Source organism: Microcebus murinus, chromosome 6, assembly GCF_040939455.1.
Source record: "Microcebus murinus isolate Inina chromosome 6, M.murinus_Inina_mat1.0, whole genome shotgun sequence".
NCBI classification, from domain to species: domain Eukaryota; kingdom Metazoa; phylum Chordata; class Mammalia; order Primates; family Cheirogaleidae; genus Microcebus; species Microcebus murinus.
In genome coordinates, this window is record NC_134109.1 from 79,484,374 (window position 1) to 79,503,029 (window position 18,656).

The 18,656-nt window shown below is 44.2% G+C and overlaps 1 protein-coding gene across 1 annotated transcript in view; it reads left to right on the plus strand.

Moving 5' to 3' along the window:
* The first annotated feature begins 12,240 nt into the window (after window positions 1–12,240).
* The window catches only part of BUB1B (BUB1 mitotic checkpoint serine/threonine kinase B), a 50,511-nt gene continuing 44,095 nt past the window's right edge, over window positions 12,241–18,656 (plus strand). Inside the window, exons 1-2 of the mRNA XM_012766393.2 lie at window positions 12,241–12,320; window positions 15,720–15,866. Coding sequence (XP_012621847.2) covers window positions 12,286–12,320; window positions 15,720–15,866 — 182 coding nt within the window. The 5' untranslated portion in view covers window positions 12,241–12,285. The remainder of the gene's footprint in view (window positions 12,321–15,719; window positions 15,867–18,656) is intronic.

Consider the following 18,656-nt stretch of genomic DNA (forward strand, 5'->3'; position numbering starts at 1 on the left):
TGTCCTGGAAGGATTATGTCAGTCAGTTCTTCTGCCCTCTGACTCCCATTGGTTTGGCCAGTGGGAGGCCATGGGAGAGCAGAAGGTGGGAGGAGGAGAGACTGGATATGTATTCTTCTGCGGTGACCTGCTTGTCTGTGGCTGCATTCCTCACGCAGCTCAGGTCAGGCTCTCTCATTGCTAGAGTTTCTCAATGGGCTCCAAGAACAGCTCTCAACTCTTGCCCCATCAGAACTAGGGGTAAGCACTTCCCACTATTGCCAGTCCCTCAGTAATTCACTATCCATATTGGTTCCCTTTACCCTGTCCCTTCCATAGTGCATTTTCCCTTCATTTATCTCCCTGACCCTGTGTCATTCGTTTCCTGCTAGACTCTGACTTGACACAGATGGTGTCTCCATTGGGAATGAATTTGGCTTCAATAGCAGAAAGCCTGGCAAACAGTGGCTTAAACAATAGGATATTTTGGGCCGGGCGCGGTGGCTCACGCCTGTAATCCTAGCTCTTGGGAGGCCGAGGCGGGCGGATTGCTCAAGGTCAGGAGTTCAAAACCAGCCTGAGCAAGAGCGAGACCCCGTCTCTACTATAAATAGAAAGAAATTAATTGGCCAACTGATATATATATATATAAAAAATTAGCCGGGCATGGTGGCGCATGCCTGTAGTCCCAGCTACTCGGGAGGCTGAGGCAGAAGGATCGCTCGAGCCCAGGAGTTTGAGGTTGCTGTGAGCTAGGCTGATGCCACGGCACTCACTCTAGCCTGGACAACAAAGTGAGACTCTGTCTCAAAAAAAAAAACAACAAAAAAAAACAATAGGATATTTTATCCACATAATGAGAAGTCTGGGGGTAGCAGTTCCAGGCTGGTGCAAAAGCCTCGTGCTGCCTTTATAGCCAAGCTCTACCCTTCCCTCTGCTTTCCTTTAACATATTGGCTTTTATCTCCTGTTTCGCCTCAGAGTCACAAGATGCTGCCTAGCTCCAGACATCCCACCTATCTCCAAGGTACGAAGAAGAGCAAAAGGACCATGCCATGCCAACTGTGTCTCTTTTGCCCCAATCTTCTCTGGACTTCTATTTGGGTCATAAATGGATCCTAGAGCCACTCCTAGATTCGAGAGTGGCTGAGAAATTGGGGAACAGTCATGATTGGGTTAGGCAAATTATGATTTATTGCTTGGGGCAGAGTACATTGCATCATCCCTTTAACAAAGGAGAACAGGGAGCATTGGCACTTGGTGGACTATGAATACTAACAGCAGCAGCGAAGCTTCCTAAGGCTGGGGATGTTGCCTGTCCCCAACGTAATGGTGAACAGATAACTGAGACAGACAGGTGGATAAGAGTGTCTGCAGCCAACAATATAGGTTTTAGGGACTGATTCACATCTAGTTCCCCACTTTGGTGAGGATTATTGAGACCACAGGTAGAGACAAATCCTAGACAAGGCCAGAAGACTCCTCTGCAAAGTCTTCCATTGTGGCCTTGGAATGTCTCTCCCCTTCTCCATGTGCCCAAGCTTCATATGATACTTCTGCTAAACCCCTGACCCCACTGTATTGCAATTATCTTTCCACACTAGGCTGTCTTCACCCACTAGACTGGGGTTACTTGGGGACAGGAATCTTGTCCTGTTTGTGTTTGGGACCCCTTGCCCAATTAGTGCCTGACATATAATAACAAATGCTCCATAAGGGTTTGTTGACTGAGCGACTGATTAGATAAAGGAATGGGAGTTGGATTGTCCTACCTACCTTAATATGTTGTGTGACCTTGGGCAAATAACCTCTCTGAACCCAGTACCTTATCTGTCAATTTAAGAGACTTGCACTAGAAGATCTCTAAGACTTCTTCTCACTCACTCTGACATTTGGTGATTGTTAACTCCCACCGTGAACCACAGAACTTCTACTTCTGGAGTTATTTATTTGGGTTGAGGCACTATCTATCCAGATATCTCTTATTACAATGCACATACACCATATGAGGAAGTTATCATAGTAAAAAATCCATCAGCATCAGAGGAAAAGTCTCTGGTGTTTGTGATTAGCTGGTTTCAGGGAAGTGTCTTGAAAGAATGAAGCACAGGAGAGAGAAGTTTTGATGTGGGTAGGAAAGAAAGAACGTCTGAAGCAAGGTATACTGTCCAGGTACTTTGGGACTGGTTGAGATTCTGCAAGAAATAGAGAGGAGGCAGGGGGCCTGGCTAACTAGAATTATGGACAGTGGGGAATTGTGGGTCCACAGAAAGGTACCAAAGAAAATGCCATCGATGTGCTCAGTCTAGCAAAATATCTAAACACATATGAACTAGGCTATGTGTGGCAGAGGGGCCGCGGGACAGGGATGGAGCAAGAGTTGATGCTTTGCTCCAAGCAGGATGGACAAAGGACTGATGGGAGACCCCTCTGGCTAGCCGGTTGTCAAGATGTGTCCTGCAGCCATCAGTCTTCTGTGATACCCCGTGGGATGGTCCTTAGGGTCCTGTATGGCAGACTGAACTAGAGAGGAAGAGCCTGTCCCCCATACCTTCCAGATCCTCCCCCCAGCATGGCACGCACAGGGGGAAGTCATACACAAGGCAAGTGGCACTCTTCTCAAGGTGCCTACTTTTGTCTTTTTGTATAACTTGTCACATTCTCTCCCCCTCACAGATATTTTTGCCTTGAGTATAATGCTATTAATTTATTATTAGTCACTTGCCATGGGTAATCCAATTTTTTTTAACCCTAGGTACATTGGATTAATCATAGTCTTTTATCTATAACACTCTCTTTTTAATGGTCCAGGCATGGCCTGTCTTTGTGTTTATTTATTTATTTATTTGTTTCAAAATAACATAAGAAACACTCACGAACTACTCCCCAGCACTAGAACCAAAACACAGAGCATATCCACATCGACTTGTGTGCTCCTCCTTTGTCCTATCCCTCCACCTGCTCTGCTACCCCACGTAGATTATTTTTAAAATTTGATCTCTTAAATTGTGCAAGGTAGGAGGCTATGAGCGGGTGTAGGGCTTAAGAACGATCACAAACTACCGCAGTTTATTCACCAGGACCCAAGCCAGCACTGCCACATCCTAACTGGCTGAATTTGCTTGTGTCCAGAGGGACCGGAGCCTCAGTCAACAACACATGTTCACGGCATTGTGGCTGGAGTTGCCAACTTGCAGTGAAGAAAGGTTGTCCACAAAAATATTGCATATCGTTTTAAAATTTCATCTAAGCCAAGGTTTCCCCACTTTGGCACTGCTGACACAGTGGGTTGGATAATTCTTTGTTGTGAGGGCCACCCTCTCCATCGCAGGATGATTAGCAAAACACCTGGCCTCTACCCAGTAGATGCCAGTAGCACCCCCCAGTTCAGCAAATTCTGCAAAAATGTCCCCCAAATACAATGCCCTTCCCTAAAAGAAAATACACACACATCTGGTGCTGTAGTGCCTTGCCACACAGTGTGATCCTCAAACTAGCAGCCTGAAGAACACCTGGAAACTCACTAGAAATGCAGAATCTCAGGTCCCACTCCATATCTATGAACCAGGACCTGCATTTTAACAAAATCCCCAGGAGATTCATCTATACAATGAGATTACACAAATTGCATTTCCGTGAATAAAGTGGGCCCAGATGCAGTATTTCTCAATGCAGGGTGGGGGGTGACAGGAGATGGGGGGCATTATTGCCATTTGGGGTAAGACAATCTGTTGTTGTGAGGGATTGTCCCCACTTTGCAGAAGACCCTGTTCCATCCACATTAAATGCTCACGGTGCTCTTCTTCGCAGTACTCAAGACAACCAGAAATACCCACGAACGCCTTCTGGGGGCAGAACAACCTTAGGGTGTGAACCCCTGGAAAGGAGTGTTTCTTGCAGCAAGGTGGGTCCCTCCACTCATAAGACCTTGGGTGAATGCAACTTGCCTGAAAATAGGGCTGGCTGTCTGCAGATGGGTCTAAGCGGGTGAGGAAAGATGCAGGAATTAACACATCACAGTTTCATCATGTCCTCAAGGGGTGGGGGTGCAGGGAGATGCCAGGTGATAAGGCAGGGCCATGAGCTCGGCATACCCCCCCCTCAATGTCCCAGGTGGGGCAGCAAGGAGTGAAGCAGAGGAGATATAGGAGCCCTGGGGGAGAGGCAGGAGCTGCAAAGTGCAGCCCAACCAGTCTGACCAGCTGGGCCAGTTCACCCTGGTCCTGGCAGCCTCAATGGTCTAGTCAGGATAAACCGGATAAATGGAGAGTTGTGTCTGGGGTGAGGAGGGGAATGCATACACATAGGCAAGGGGGCCACTGTGTGCCCCATCCCCTTACCTGGGACAAGGGTAAGGGATCTGCAGACTCTTCCCAGAAGTAGGAGGAGTAGGTGGCCCCACAGCTAGAAAACTTGAAAGCTCAGAGGGAAGAGCTCCAGCTTCCAGACTGCAGCTGGACGCCTGCCCTAGACTGGGACCAGAAGGAGCTGGGTTTGCCCTCTGATCTTGCTGCTTGCCAGGCAGGTGAGCCAGGGGCACCACCCCCTGCCAGGTGCCCAGAGGCCCAGTGCACTGTCCATTCTCTTGCCTCCTGAGTTCCTTCTGTGGCATTCCTTCCCCCTGCTCTCCTTTTAGTAACTCCTCCTTTTTTCGAGCTCCTCGCCCCTTGGCAGGGCCTTTCTAACCTCCCCTTCTCTCAGCCCCCAGGCTCAGCTAGCAGAAGGACCTCATCCTCTTTTGAGTTCCCCTAACTCCAGGAACATACCAGGGTTATGGCTTATATGCTGTTATGTCACAGATTGCTTTTGTGATAGCAAAAGGACTGGTGCTTTTTTCACATTTATATCCTTGGTGCCTGGCACAGCACTTGACACAAGATATTTAATAAATATTTATTGAATGCATGAAGGACATCCTAGAGTGCTTGGTCTAACAAGACCATGTGCTAGCTATTCTCTTTGGTTCATTTCTGTTAGTCAGTCAGTCAGTTAACCAACGTTTATTGAACACCTGCTTCGGGTCAGGTCCTAGAAAGGAAGAGTCAGAACTGACACCCCCTGTCCCATGACTCTTACTCTCCACTGAGGGAAATTCCGTGGAACCCCTGGAGCCTCTGCTAGGATGAGGTCAGGTGGTCCAATTTCTTTGTTTACAGTTGAGGAGGAAACTGCAGCCTGTCGCTGGGAGGGATGAGCCTCTCTCCCACTTGTCTGTGTAGTGGGGTCTTCCCCGTGACAGCTGCCGCAGGTAATCCGTGTTCAGAGTCAGGGTCGGGTCCAGACACACATCTCACAGTTGGTAGAAGTGAGCCTCTCAAACACAACAGTTCCCCTGCTGAAAACACAGGGGCCCAGAGCTAGCTGACATCCCTGCCTCTTCTGTTGGGTGCTCACTGCCTCACAGTGGGACTGGATGGAAAGTCAGAAACAGGCTCAGATTCATCCCTACAGGTTTGCAGGCCTCCACTTTGTCTTCTTTGGCTGTTAGACAGGTTTCTAATTCTGCTTGTCACCAGATTCTTTTCTCCTTGCTTTAGCTTGAGGGCCTGCGTTGGAAGACAGGCATGGAAATGCCCAGAGGCAACGACTCTCAAAGACCTACAGGAGAAGAAGGGAAACTTGTGTGGTTCTGTCCCGGCTCAAGAGACCGGGCCCTCAGCTTTGACATGTTCAAGCCCAGGGGTGAGCCTGGAATTCTGAAATGGGACCAGTTCCTCCAAAGTTGTTCTAGAGTCCCAAATTCAGATTTCCCACTGGCCCTCAGTTTCCCAGGGTTGTTTTAAGAAAGGAAGAATGTTGGCAAATTCTGGCTGGGAACTCCCACCTCCAGGTAAAACTAAAAAAAACGACAGTCTTTAGGGAAGAGGGTAAAGGTGGGAACAGAGGCTAAATAGCTTGTCACCTCCCTTAATTCTTAGTCTAGCTATGGCCAGCTTAGTTCCCACATTCAACCAAACTAACTTGTTTCCAATCATCTGGCACCCTCCCAGCCTGGGGGCCTCTGATTCCGGCCTTTCCTTGGAAGAGCAGCTGTGGAGCCCAGATCTGCAAGAAAGACTCCTGGCTGGGCCCCTCAGAACGTCAGAAGCAAACTTTCCATCATCTGCACTAAGCCCCAGGAGGCAATATCTGAGAGTGGAAGAGAGGAAGCCTGCTCCGAAGAAAAGCAATGGGAGCTCGGGCATATCCACCCCCAGGCACTCCATCTTCCTGTCAGCTTCCCACCTTGGTTGGCTCAGCCAGGAACCATCCCTACCACTCAACTACCTTCAGATCCTAACCTGCTCCAGTAAGGATAGAGCAGTACATAACTCATTTCCTCAGGTGTCAGAGCTGTGGAGTTACATAAACGCTAGTCATGAAAATTCCACTGGCTCTTCCGTAGGCCCTCCAGTCCCAAGGCTGTGGCTAGTGCACATGGCTTTGTGTGAATCAGAAAAAGGAGGCCCCTCTGGGCAGATGCACTTTTGAAGGTGCCTCCTCTTAGTGGACAAAGCAGGAAAGTGTCCCCATTTGTGTCATTAGCCAGGCACTCTCTGGTGCAGTATGATTTGCACAACTGACTATCTATATGACTCTGAATAAGCCTCCTTTTCAAAACCTCCCCCAGGTGGTCTGGGTGTTTTCCAGGGCTCTGGTACAGCCCCCTCAATTACCACCCAGCATCTGCCTTGCCTTCCTTTCCTGCCCCAGTCCCCTGGTTCACGGCCTCTGTCTCTGAGGCCACAGGAGGACATATTGCTTCTGCTGGTGGCTGCTGTGGGGTGCTGATGTCCTGCCCCAGGGGCGCCTCCTGATGCTCTTAGAATGGCCAAGTGTGGCTGTGCCCTTGGCACCTGGTCATGCAGGCAGTGCTGCTGGGGGCTGGCATCACACAGAACCAGCTCCCATGGCCACTGCCTCAGGCCATCTCTTCACAAAACCCACAAGTTCTTGGGACCAGGAGCAAGAGTCACTATCCAAGGTGGCTATCATGTGGCCCTCCCCATTCCATTTCCCCACAAGTCCATGGACAAACTCTCCTGCTTTCACCATTCCTCTTTCTCAAGGGCAAATAAAATTGCCTACCAGGGGCCCCACGCATAAGTCTGTGGGACATATCTTACACATGGGAGTGAGTGAGCTCTTCCTCCATTGTCACCTCCATGGGTGACTCTCATCGTCACTTTACTTCTTTGAGTTTGGATGACCTTGTGTGTAAAATGAGCACAATCATGAACACCTGGGAACTCTCTAAGATTCTCCAAGACCTTCCTGGAACACAAAACTCTGGTCAGAATAATGGTAGAGATGGGGCACAGTGGCTCACGCCTATAATCCTAGCCTTCTGGGAGGCTGAGGCGGGCGGATCGTTTGAGCTCAAGAGTTCAAGACCAGCCTGAGCAAGAGTGAGACCCCGTCTCTACTAAAAATAGAAAGAAATTAATTGGGCAACTAAAAATATATAGAAAAAATTAGCCGGGCATGGTGGCGCATACCTGTAGCCCAGCTACTTGGGAGGCTGAGACAGGAGGATAGCTTGAGCCCAGGAGTTTCAGGTTCCTGTGAGCTAGGCTGACACCACAGCACTCTAGCCAGGGCAACAAGAGTGAGAAGAGTATCTCCATAAAAGAAAAAGAAGAAAAAAATGAATAATGATAGGGCACAATAGCCTAATTTTGCACTCCCTATTAGCTACATAGCTTAACTCCACATCTTACCTATTTCTTAACAATGCTGCCATATGATTGCTATAAGCTTATGGCCCATTCTCACCTTTTGGTTCTTTTCTGCCATATGCAGGAAAGAGGGTAACTGGCATCTCCCCATTTTGCATGTATATTTATTACATATATCAGTGTGGAAATTCTGGGTCAGGCTATTTCCACTGTTTTGTGAAGACCATGAAAGGTAGGGTATGCCTACAGAAAAGGAGAAGCATAGTCCGGAAGGGAGTTCCCATGGAACCTAAAAGAGAAACCTAGTTCCTTGGAGAGCTCCCTAGTACCCAGCAACAGCTATTGTGAGATGCAGCTGGGCAGCAGCCGGCAGCCCCCAGCCCAAGCTAATGCATCTTTTCACCTTTCGCCTCCCCTCCCCCTGGCAACACAAGTTGGTTTGCTTTATTATGCCTCCTTCTCATTGGTTCTTTCACCCGAAGACACCTAATCACTGGTAAATTCAAGATGCAGCTGCTGTTCTGATGGGCTGATTGTTGCTGGGGTGAAGACCAGCATGGTGATGCTGCTTTCCCAGATGTGGTATCCTCTGGCCCTGAACCGCCCCTCCCTGCTAATTCTGTCCCCCTTGACCTTCCTCCCATCCCCAGATAGTCAGTCCTTCCTTCCTTCTGTGGTTGTGCAGTAAACAAGTAGTCAGACCAAGGGTTCCCTGGAGACCCAAAGGCTTTTTTTTTTTAAATCTTTAGAGTGCTTGGCCTGCTAAAGCTAGAGTTTGTGTAATCTGCGAAGACAAGGCAAAGTTGGGGGAAATCAGCCTTTGCATAATTAAGAACACATGCATATCCACAAGAGCAAGCAAGAGATCATAGACTTTCTGACAACTAAATCCATCTAAAAGCCACTGATGCAGGTAGGATTGGCTTTGATGTGAAGTACATGCATAAAATGGAGGGGCTTGCTAGAACAGTTCCATGCAGTCAACAGTTGCCATTGTGCCTGACATTGCACCATGAAGATTCGTTCCTTTATAAATTTTCTTCTCTTGGAGCCTCCTATTAAAATAAAAAGAGCCCCGGAGGAGCAATATGTGGAGTAGCACATCCCAAAATCTGTTCTGAAAGAAGATGAGTGGAAAGATTTCTTTATGGTCAAATAAATTTAGAGACACCACATATTTTAACATGCCCTGTGGTAGGCAGAATAACGGCCCCCAAAGATGTCCATGTCCTAACCCACAGAACTTGTGAATATGTTACCTTTTGTGGCAAAAGGGATCTGGGAGATGTGATTAAGGTTCAAGACCTTAAGATGGAAAGGGTATACTAGATTATCCAGCTGAATCCAATCTAATCACATGAGCCCTTAAAAGCAGAGGAAGTTTTCTGACTATGGTCAGAGAAAGAGAAGTGACAATGGAAGCTGCGCCAGAGAGATGCTATGTTCTTAGCTTTGAAGATGGAGGACGGGGACTACAAGCCAAGGAACATCAGTGAATGTCTCTAGAAACAGGAAAAAAAGAAACAAATTCTCCCAGAGAGACTCCAGAAAGAAACATGGCCCTGCCAATGGCTTGTTTAGCCTAGTGAGACCTGTGTCAAACACTGTAAAACAATAACTTTGTGTTGTTTTAAACTACTGAGTTTGTGATAGTTTGTTACGGCATCAGTACAAAACAAATAACCCCCTACCTCCTTGAAGATTCATGGTGCACTTTGGCATATTAAGGGCCCTAGGGAGCTTTTCATTTAACCCAGAAACTTAATTGAACACCTCTTACTCCCCTGTAACAGCTATTAACATTTTAGAACATGAAGTGAAAAATACCACATCACAGCATTAACTGTTATTAACATCTAAGTGTGATTTACTTCCTATGTTTTCAATGATAGGTGAGAGAATGGGACACAGGACAGGTAAGTTTTGATCAGCCAGCATGGAAGTCTAAAGAGGTGAGGCCTGGGTGGGAGAACTCACTGGAGAGTAGTGAATAGATAGGAGGTGGACATATGCTATAGAAAAACTTCAGCTGCTACACAACTTGTGCTAAAAAATTTGTGCCAAGTCTTCCTTGCCCTTCCAGTTCATCATCTTCTCTAGGAAATTGTCCCTGACTTCCTCTTCCCCAGGACTAGATTGGAAGCCTCTCCCTTATTTATTTCTCTCTCCCTGCATTTATTTATCTCTGGCTGTGGCAACAAAGGACTGAAATCACGTTTGTTTGTTTGTTTGTTTTCTCTCATTAGCTTGAAGTTCCTAGAGTGCAAATTCACTGTTCATATCTTTTGTGTCCCACCTAGGCTCAGCATATTGAAGCACTCAAGTTGAGCCTTAGTCTCATCCTCTTTCCACCATAAATGTGTATGAGCTTAATCTTGACTTTCCTCACAATTGGTGGGTGCAGTTAGACCCAATACTGTGACCTGGGCCCTGTGCTAGCCATCCAGCCACAGTCCAGCCTAACAACTCGTGTTCTGAATAAGACCCACAGAGCACCTTCTGTCATGAGTTTTGGTTTTTTGAGGTCAGGCAAGGTGGTTCACGCCTGTCATTCTAACACACTGGGAGACCGAGGTGGGCGGATTGCTGCAGGTCAGGAGTTCGAAACCAGCCTGAGTGAGACCCTGTCTCTACCAAAAATAGAAAGAAATTAATTGACCAACTAAAAATATGTATAAAAAAATTAGCCAGGCATGGTGGCGCATGCCTGTAGTCCCAGCTACTCGGGAGGCTGAGGCAGTGGGATCACTGAGCCCAGGAGATTGAGGTTGCTGTGAGCCAGGCTGATGCCACAGCACTCACTCTAGCCTGGGCAAGAAAGTGAGACTCTGTCTCAAAAAAAAACAAAAAAATAAGTTTTGGGTTTTTTGTTTGTTTGTTTACCTACTTCCTTTTTTTTCCCCTAGTGAAACAAGCAAGGTTTTTAACCTAAATGTGTTCTATATTGTATTAATACCACAATTTATAGAGCATCTGACTAGGCTACAGGAAAGACTGAGATTAAAAGAGCAAATACTACATTTCCAAGATAGTTTATAGAAAATGGTCAAAATTGAGACACTGTAGAGGTGAACAAGACACGCTGGGGAAAGGAAATGAAATGCTAGGTCAATACTGGTGTAAGGTAAGAGCTGAAGGGAGAATCCCACTTATCACATCTCTCATAATCCAGGAAGGTTTCCTGGATGTAGAGGACTTGAAGTAAAAAGTAACTGAAATTTCCTTTGGGGAACTACCCCTTTCCCTCTCTCAGGTACCAGATGAAATCCATGACTTGGTCCTGAACAATCACAGCTCTGAATCCACTAGCCCCAGTGATTGTTTGGGAGGAAGGTATTAAACAAGGTGACTTCTGAATCTGAATTTGAACCAGGAAGGTTAAAGTTCAGAAGCTGTTACTCAATGGAAAATGACAATAAGCCAACAAGAAAAGCAGAGGTGAGAAATGGAGAGAGGCCCAGTCCACATGACTCTTGGAATAAGCTTCATCTGGTCTTTTATACATAAAAGCCAGTAAATTTCCTTTTCTCAGTAGGCCAGTTTGAGTTGGATTTCCATTCCTTTGCCATCAAGCGTCCTGATGATGCAGAGGAAAGAACGGCTTACATAACATGAACAAAGACAGAAAGCTGGGAACCAAGAATCAGGGAGTAGTGAACAACTACTCTCAGCACCAGCCTCTGGTTACTAGCACCTCTCCCACCATCCCCACAGTCTTAGAGGAGGAATCACCTGTACCTGGGCTTGTTTAAGACCCTGTTCCTCTGATCACAATTGAGCCATCACAGTTTCTTCCTCAGGAAATTGGAATTGGGACTAAGTGTCCAGTGTCAGTCAAGGCTGGTCTCCTGAAGGGGAAAAAGAGGTGAAACCTTAGGGGCCGTGGCATGGTTATGAACTGTGAACTGCGCAGAAGAGAAAGCAAGGCAATATCATCACTTTAAAGAAGAGGAAAATTGAGGGTCAGATAGATTCTGTGGCTTGCCCTTAGGCAACCTTAGTTGCACTTCAGCGTTCTCAAATTCAAGGGTGGGGCAGGAAACATCTGGGGCAGAATGGCCTAAGAACCCTGGACCAGTGTGAGACTTGGGGCAGATAGCAGAGGGTATAGATAGCCTGGCCATCGCCTCAGAAGAGTGAGGCCAAGTGCAAGCACTCAAAGATAGCTCCCTACTCTCAAAAGATCAAAAAATACTGGTGCTTAAACTGTGCCTCACTCGGCTCAGAGACTTGCCTTACAGCCAGGACGCAAGGAGCATCTGTAGAGAATTCATTTCGCCTAAGCCTGCTGCACCTGGGTAGCCATTGATCACCCCACCCCCGCTACCCCGCAGAACTACAATTCCCATTATGCACCGCGACCGCTAGACCTAATCTCTGGATAAACTACAAGCCCCAGAATGCCTTGAGGGAGGGGAGAGAGTACGCAGGTGCAAAGGGGCGTAGCCACGTTGGCCGCGCGGGACCGTTAAATTTGAAACTTGGCGGCTAGGGATGTGAGCTTGATGTGGCTGGCGTGTAAGGGACTCGGGTGCGTTCCTTTGTTGCTTTGGTGGCTTTAAGGGCCAAGTTGCGTGGGAAAGCCTAGACGGTCTGCGGCTCTCAAGAACAGCCGTGGCAGGACGAGGGCCTGAGCCAGGAATGCAGGATGGCTGCGATAAAGAAAGAAGAGGGTGCTCTGAGGTAGGTACGGGAGAAGAGCTGCTGGGAGTTGGGCTTGAGAGACCCGAGGGTGCCTGGCAGGTGACAGACTGCTCAGTGCAGTCGAGGGAAGGACCAGCAAGGTCAAGAGAAGAGTAGGCCCCGCTGGATCCTCCTTCCCGTATGGAGTCGGACGCTAGGGGTGGAGGTGTAGACGCAAAGGGGCGAGGGCACCTGAGAATCCTGCTGCGTCCAGCTTCCTAGCAGAGGAGCCTGTGGGACCCTAGTGATACAAAGAGCTTGGAGTTTGTAATGTGCTCTGGGTTTGTATCTCAGCTCAGCCATTTGCTAGTTGTTCGTCCTTGGACGGGTATATATGGGAAATGCTGATATTAATGCTACTTTAAAGGGTTCTGGGAGAATTCAAAGTATTTGTAAAGTAATTGCTTCCAAATAAATGCTCAACGAATGGTAGGTGCTATCATTATGCCAATAGTGTAGAGATCTAAAAAGCCCTTCTGGGGAGGGGCTTTATACAAGGGCAATATACATAACCTTAACATTTGTACCCCCATAATAGGCTGAAATAAAAAATAAACAAATAAAAAGCCCTTCTCTTCAGGTTAGCTGATTTTCCTTATATAATATATATACATATACAACAGTTCTTCTAGGTTGAAATTTTGAATGCATTTTCATTATGGTGTCCACAGTACCTAGATAAAAGCAATGTCACCGGCTCTTTTATTCATGCAATAAATATTTATTGACTAAGCAGTGGGTGCAGCTGGTAAATAAAAGTCACAAAAATCTCAGTCCTCATGAAACTTAAGTTCTGGGATGGGATGAAGGGGGATAGTCAAATAATAAGACAAACTAAAAGTTAGGTGGAGGTGGTGGTTAGTACTAAAAAAAAAAGTAAAGGAAGGAGGAATAGGGAGTGTTTGTGGTAGGCGTTGGTGCAATTTTAGATAGGTTTGAATGCAGGGCCTCGCTGCAGAGGCATCATTTGGGTGAAGACTTGCAGGAACCTCAAGTGCTAGTCATGCATGTATCTGGGGGAAGTACAAAGGCTGGGGGTGAGTATTGGGGGAGGAAGCTGCACCTGGCGTGTCCAAGGCCATTGTCACTGGAGCAGAATGAACTAGGAGGGTAAAAGGAGATTAAGTAAAAAGGTGAAGATGCAAGCATAGTAAAGACTTGGCTTTTTACTCTGATTGTATGGAAAGTCACTGGAAGGTTTTGAGCAGAGGAAAGACATGATCTGAATTGAGTTTAAATGGGATCACTTTGCCTGCATTGAATAGATTAAAGGCAGCAAAGGAAAGAAGCAGGGATACCAGTTAAGGGGTTATTGAAATAATCTAGGCATGAGAAAACGGTGGCTAGAGCCATGTGGAAAACAGTGGAAATGGTGAGAAGTGGTTGATTTCTAGATTTATTTTGAAGGTAGAACCAAATAGGGTTTGCTGACTACCTGAGGGGTATGAGAAGGACAGCAAGGTTGGCACCAAGAATTTTGGCTTAAGCAACTGCAATAATGGAATGGACATTTATTGGAGGAAGGGGAAGAGACTATAAGAGGAGTAGGCCTGAGAGAAGGGAGGAAGTGGTCTTCAGTTCAGTTTGAGACATGTAACTGTAATTGCTATTTTTAAGAACAAGAGAAGAAATTCAGATGAATTCAACAAACATTACTCAGTGCATAACAGTGTTATATCCTATATTAGATCGTGGGGATACAAATATAAATGGCATGGCCCTTTCATTTACAGGGTTCGTACAATATACAGCAGGTCCTTGAATAATGTCATTTTGTTAAAACATTGATAAAAAATCAATTCCTAGCTGGGGCCGGTGTGTGTATGAAGTTTGCATGTCCCTATGTCTGCATGGGTTTCCTCGTACATCCCAAAGATGTGCCCCTTGGGTTGACTGGCATATCTGAATGGTCCCTATGTGAGTGTGGATGTGAGTGTGCTCTGTGATGACCCAGAGCCTTGCACTGGATTAAGTGGGTTGGAAAATGAAGGAATGAATACAAATTATGGTAAAATAAAAATTTGTATGGTAATAACCATATAAATACATGACTATAAACAATGTGGTATGAAAACACACAGTGAGCCCACTATATTTGTTATTGTTTGTTTTTGAACTTGTGGTGGTAAGAGGTGCTTCTTAAAATTTTCACTTTGCTAGGCCGGGCGCGGTGGCTCACGCCTGTAATCCTAGCTCTCTGGGAGGCCGAGGCGGGCGGATTGCTCGAGGTCAGGAGTTCGAAACCAGCCTGAGCAAGAGCGAGACCCCGTCTCTAAAAAAAAAAAAAAAAAAAAAATTTTCACTTTGCAAACATTTATTCCTTGATTGAAGCCTCCCGTACTATGAATGTTGTCATTCACTGATTCACCAAAATTGGGTAAATAATCATCTTTTTTCCATTAATCTTTCTTAACTGTATGTGTAGCTCACATTTATTTCAATGTTTAATATTAGAAGTGTTTTGAGTGTTTATTTAGAAGTTTGGTGATTTTTTTTATGACCAGAAATATGTTGTAGGAACTTAACCCTTGTTTATATCAATGGCCCTGTGGTAAAATTGGTTTCCTTATATGTTGTTTTGATTAAAGTTGCAGTTTCCCAGAAGCTATGGGTGGTATTAAGTACTTATTATAGTTAAAAAGATGTGACTGGTTACAACTCAAATTCACTTACAGTTACTTGAGAGTTTTCAGCTCTCATCTAAATTGAAGTCCCACATAATTTTCACTCTATTTTGAAGATTAGTTCTTATGTCTCTCTTTGTGTTTTAAACCCAAAAATAATGTCTCTTAATGAGAAATAGGGTTCTCTCTGACCATTGCAGAGCTCTGAAGCTTACATAATGGTGATTGCCTCTAAAAAGTTTTGGGGATTACCCCCCAATTCTTCATAGAATTGAGGGGGATAATTGTGACTAGTAAACTATTTTTGTCTGCTCCTGTTCTGAGCTACCTATATACACAAACTTTAGTTTTGAATCATCAGTTGAAACATGGGGTGTTAGTCTGAACAACACTGCTAATTTTAATTTAAACTAGATGATGCATTCAGTGGTAGATACAGAACTGCTTACTGCCTTTTAGTCTGCTTTGCCAAATTTATAACACTCTTTTTCCCTTTTCTTTCTGCCTTAAACTTTATTCTTATAGCACTGTACATAAGTTCTTTGCCAGTTCTTTCTTCCATTAGGCAATACTGTAGCCATAAACTTAGAAACCAGGTGATAGAAAGGCTCAGAAGCTTAGAAGTGTAATCCTACTACTAACGTGTCAGTCTACCATATTCAACCCAAAATCATGAACAGTTACATATCTGAAACAGTTATTATTATTTACAATAATCCAGTGCTATAATAAGTTAATGTTGGTGTGAGATTTACTTTTGTTTCCCTCTTCACAGTGAAGCCATGTCCCTGGAGGGAGATGAATGGGAGCTGAGTAAAGAAAATGTACAACCCTTAAGGCAAGGGCGGATTATGTCCACCCTTCAGGGAGCATTGGCACAGCAAGAATCTGCCTGTAACAATACTCTTCAGCAGCAAAAACGGTATGTAGAATGGTGGTTGGAACTCAACCTGTCATCATTCATCCGCAAGCCTGGTAGATAATGTGGGTGTGGATCCATGCAGCATGATGTAAGGAATACTCCTCAAAAATTGGTGATCTGAGAATCTGTTCTTCACTTTCTTTCTCATCACACCACAGCTTTCTGAAGATGTATGATGAAGAACAAGGGCTATAGGATTTAATTTCATTGTGGAGCAGCCAAATTATTTTATCAATAGAAATACATTTTATACAGGAGGCAAGAATAAGCATAGTAGAGCAAGTATTATGTTGCAGTGTTTGCCAAAAGTATTGTGTCATTCTGGACCCCTAAACAGACTTAACTCTTTGATTATAATCAATTAGATAGATTGCCTCCTTGGATTCTGAGTATGAGGGAGAATGAATCTGCTATCTTTTATGTGTACTCAATTGTTAACTTTCTTAGGAAGGTTTTGAGAATGTGACAAAAAGAAATTATGGTCTCCAAAGTTCATGTAAACCTCAGAGAAACTGAGGTTTCATTTATACTAGAAAGTTTTTCAATAATGATTTAACAAACTGGATAAATAAAAGCTGAAAAATACTCTAATTCAAATGGACCTATAGATTTTGCTCTTTTGACTAACACATATTTTGATAAGTATACTTTTTTAAAAACAGGTAATCTAAACAGTAATCTAAAGTATCAGATGCTCCTTCAATCTCTGACCAAAAAATTCTGCCATCTGGCAAATTAGCATAATTTGGGGTTCTAATATAATGAATAACCTTCTCCTTCTTTAACATCTTTAAAAGTGTTGGGTCTTATGATTTTAGAGGGTGTAGTGTTCTACTCTTAATTCTTCTTCATGGGTTGTTGATGTTATATAGTCATGCTTAACAATGAGGATACATTCTGAGAAATACATCATTAGGCAATCATTGTTATGCAGACATAGATTGTACTAAACAAACCTAGACGGTATAGACTACTTCATGCCTAGACTATATGATATTGCCTATTGCTCTAAGGCTGCAAACCTATATAGCATGTTACTGTACAGAAGAATACTATAGGCAATTGTAACACAATGCTAAGTATTTGTATATCTAAACATCTAAGCATACAAAAGGTACAGTAAAAATATGGTATTATAATCTTATGGGATCACTGTTGTATATATAGTCCATCATTGACTAAAATGTCATTATTCAGTGCATGACTGTTCTAGATTTTCCACTTCTCTTAACTACTTCTTTCTTTCATGTTGGCTTCCTACTGCCTTTCACCTAAGTCTTTGTTTTTTGCCCTTTGTCCTCATTCCATATTCAAGTTTTCCAGGATTGTTTTACATCTCTTACTTGCCTTCTAAACGTTTTTTTTTAATCTACCTGTAACATATAATTAGATGAATATTTCACTTAGTGTATTAAATACTGAATCTCTTCTCTCATAAATGACTTTCCTTTTTCTACTCCATTTTGGTCAATGGACCAAAACTCACCTGAATTATCTTACTCATTGCTCTCGTCCTAATTTTATTTAGTTGGTCACTAAGGACTGGTGATTTTTTTTAAAGTATAATTTATTTGTAATGAAATGCTCAGATTTTTAAGTATACTGTTTAATCAGTTTGACATGCATTTCCAGACAAAACATTATTACCTTGGAAAGTTCTCTCATACCCCTTCCCAATCGATCCACATTCCTTCATGAAGCACTTACTAATCAGATTTCTATCACTATAGGTTACTTTTGCCTATTCTAGAATTTTGTATAAGTACAATAATATAGTTCTTCATGCAACATATTTTTGCAGCTCTTTCTTTCTTTCTTTCTTTCTTTTTTTTTTTTTTTGAGACAGAGTCTCACTCTGTTGCTGGGACTAGAGTACCATGGCATCAGCCTAGCTCACAGCAACCTCAAACTCCTGGGCTCAAGCAATTCTTCTGCCTCAGCCTCCCAAGTAGCTGGGACTACAGGCATGCACCACCATGCCCGGCTAATTTTTTCTCTATATTTTTAGTTGGCCAATTAATTTCTTTCTGTTTTTAGTAGAGATGGGGTCTCGCTCTTGCTCAAGCTGGTTTCAAACTCCTGACCTTGAGTGATCTGCCTGCCTCAGCCTCCCAGAGTGCTAGGATTACAGGCGTGAACTACTGCTCCTGGCCTGCAGTTTTTTCATGTTACATGTATCTGTAGATTTTTCTTTTTTATTGCTGAATAGGATTCCATTTATTCATTCACCATTTGATGGACATTTACATTCTTTCAGTTTTGTGCTTTATGAATAGTGCTGTTGCGGACATTCTTGTATAAGGCTTTTTGTAGACATAGGTTTTCATTTCCCTTTGAATGGAATTGCTGGATCAAAGAATAAATGCATGTTTAACTGTTGAAGAAACTGGTTTACCAAAATGGTTGTAATATTTTATACTCCTACCAGCAATATATGAGAGTCCATTTGCTACAGATCTACTCCAGTATTTGGTGTTGTCAATCTTTTTCATTTTAGCCATCCTAGTGGTATATAGTTGTATTCACTATAGTTTTACTTCACATTTCCCTGGTTACTAATAATGGTGAACACTTTTTCACATGCTGTTTGACCTTTTGAATATCTTCCTTTGTGGTATATCTGTTTAGATATTTTGCCTAGTTTTTAAATTGGATTGCAGGAGTTTTTTTTTTTTTTTTTTTTTTGAGACAGAGTCTCACTCTGCTGCCTAGGCTAGAGTGCCTTGGCATCAGCCTAGCTCACAGGAACCTCAAACTCCTGGGCTCAAGTGATCATCCTGCCTCAGCCTC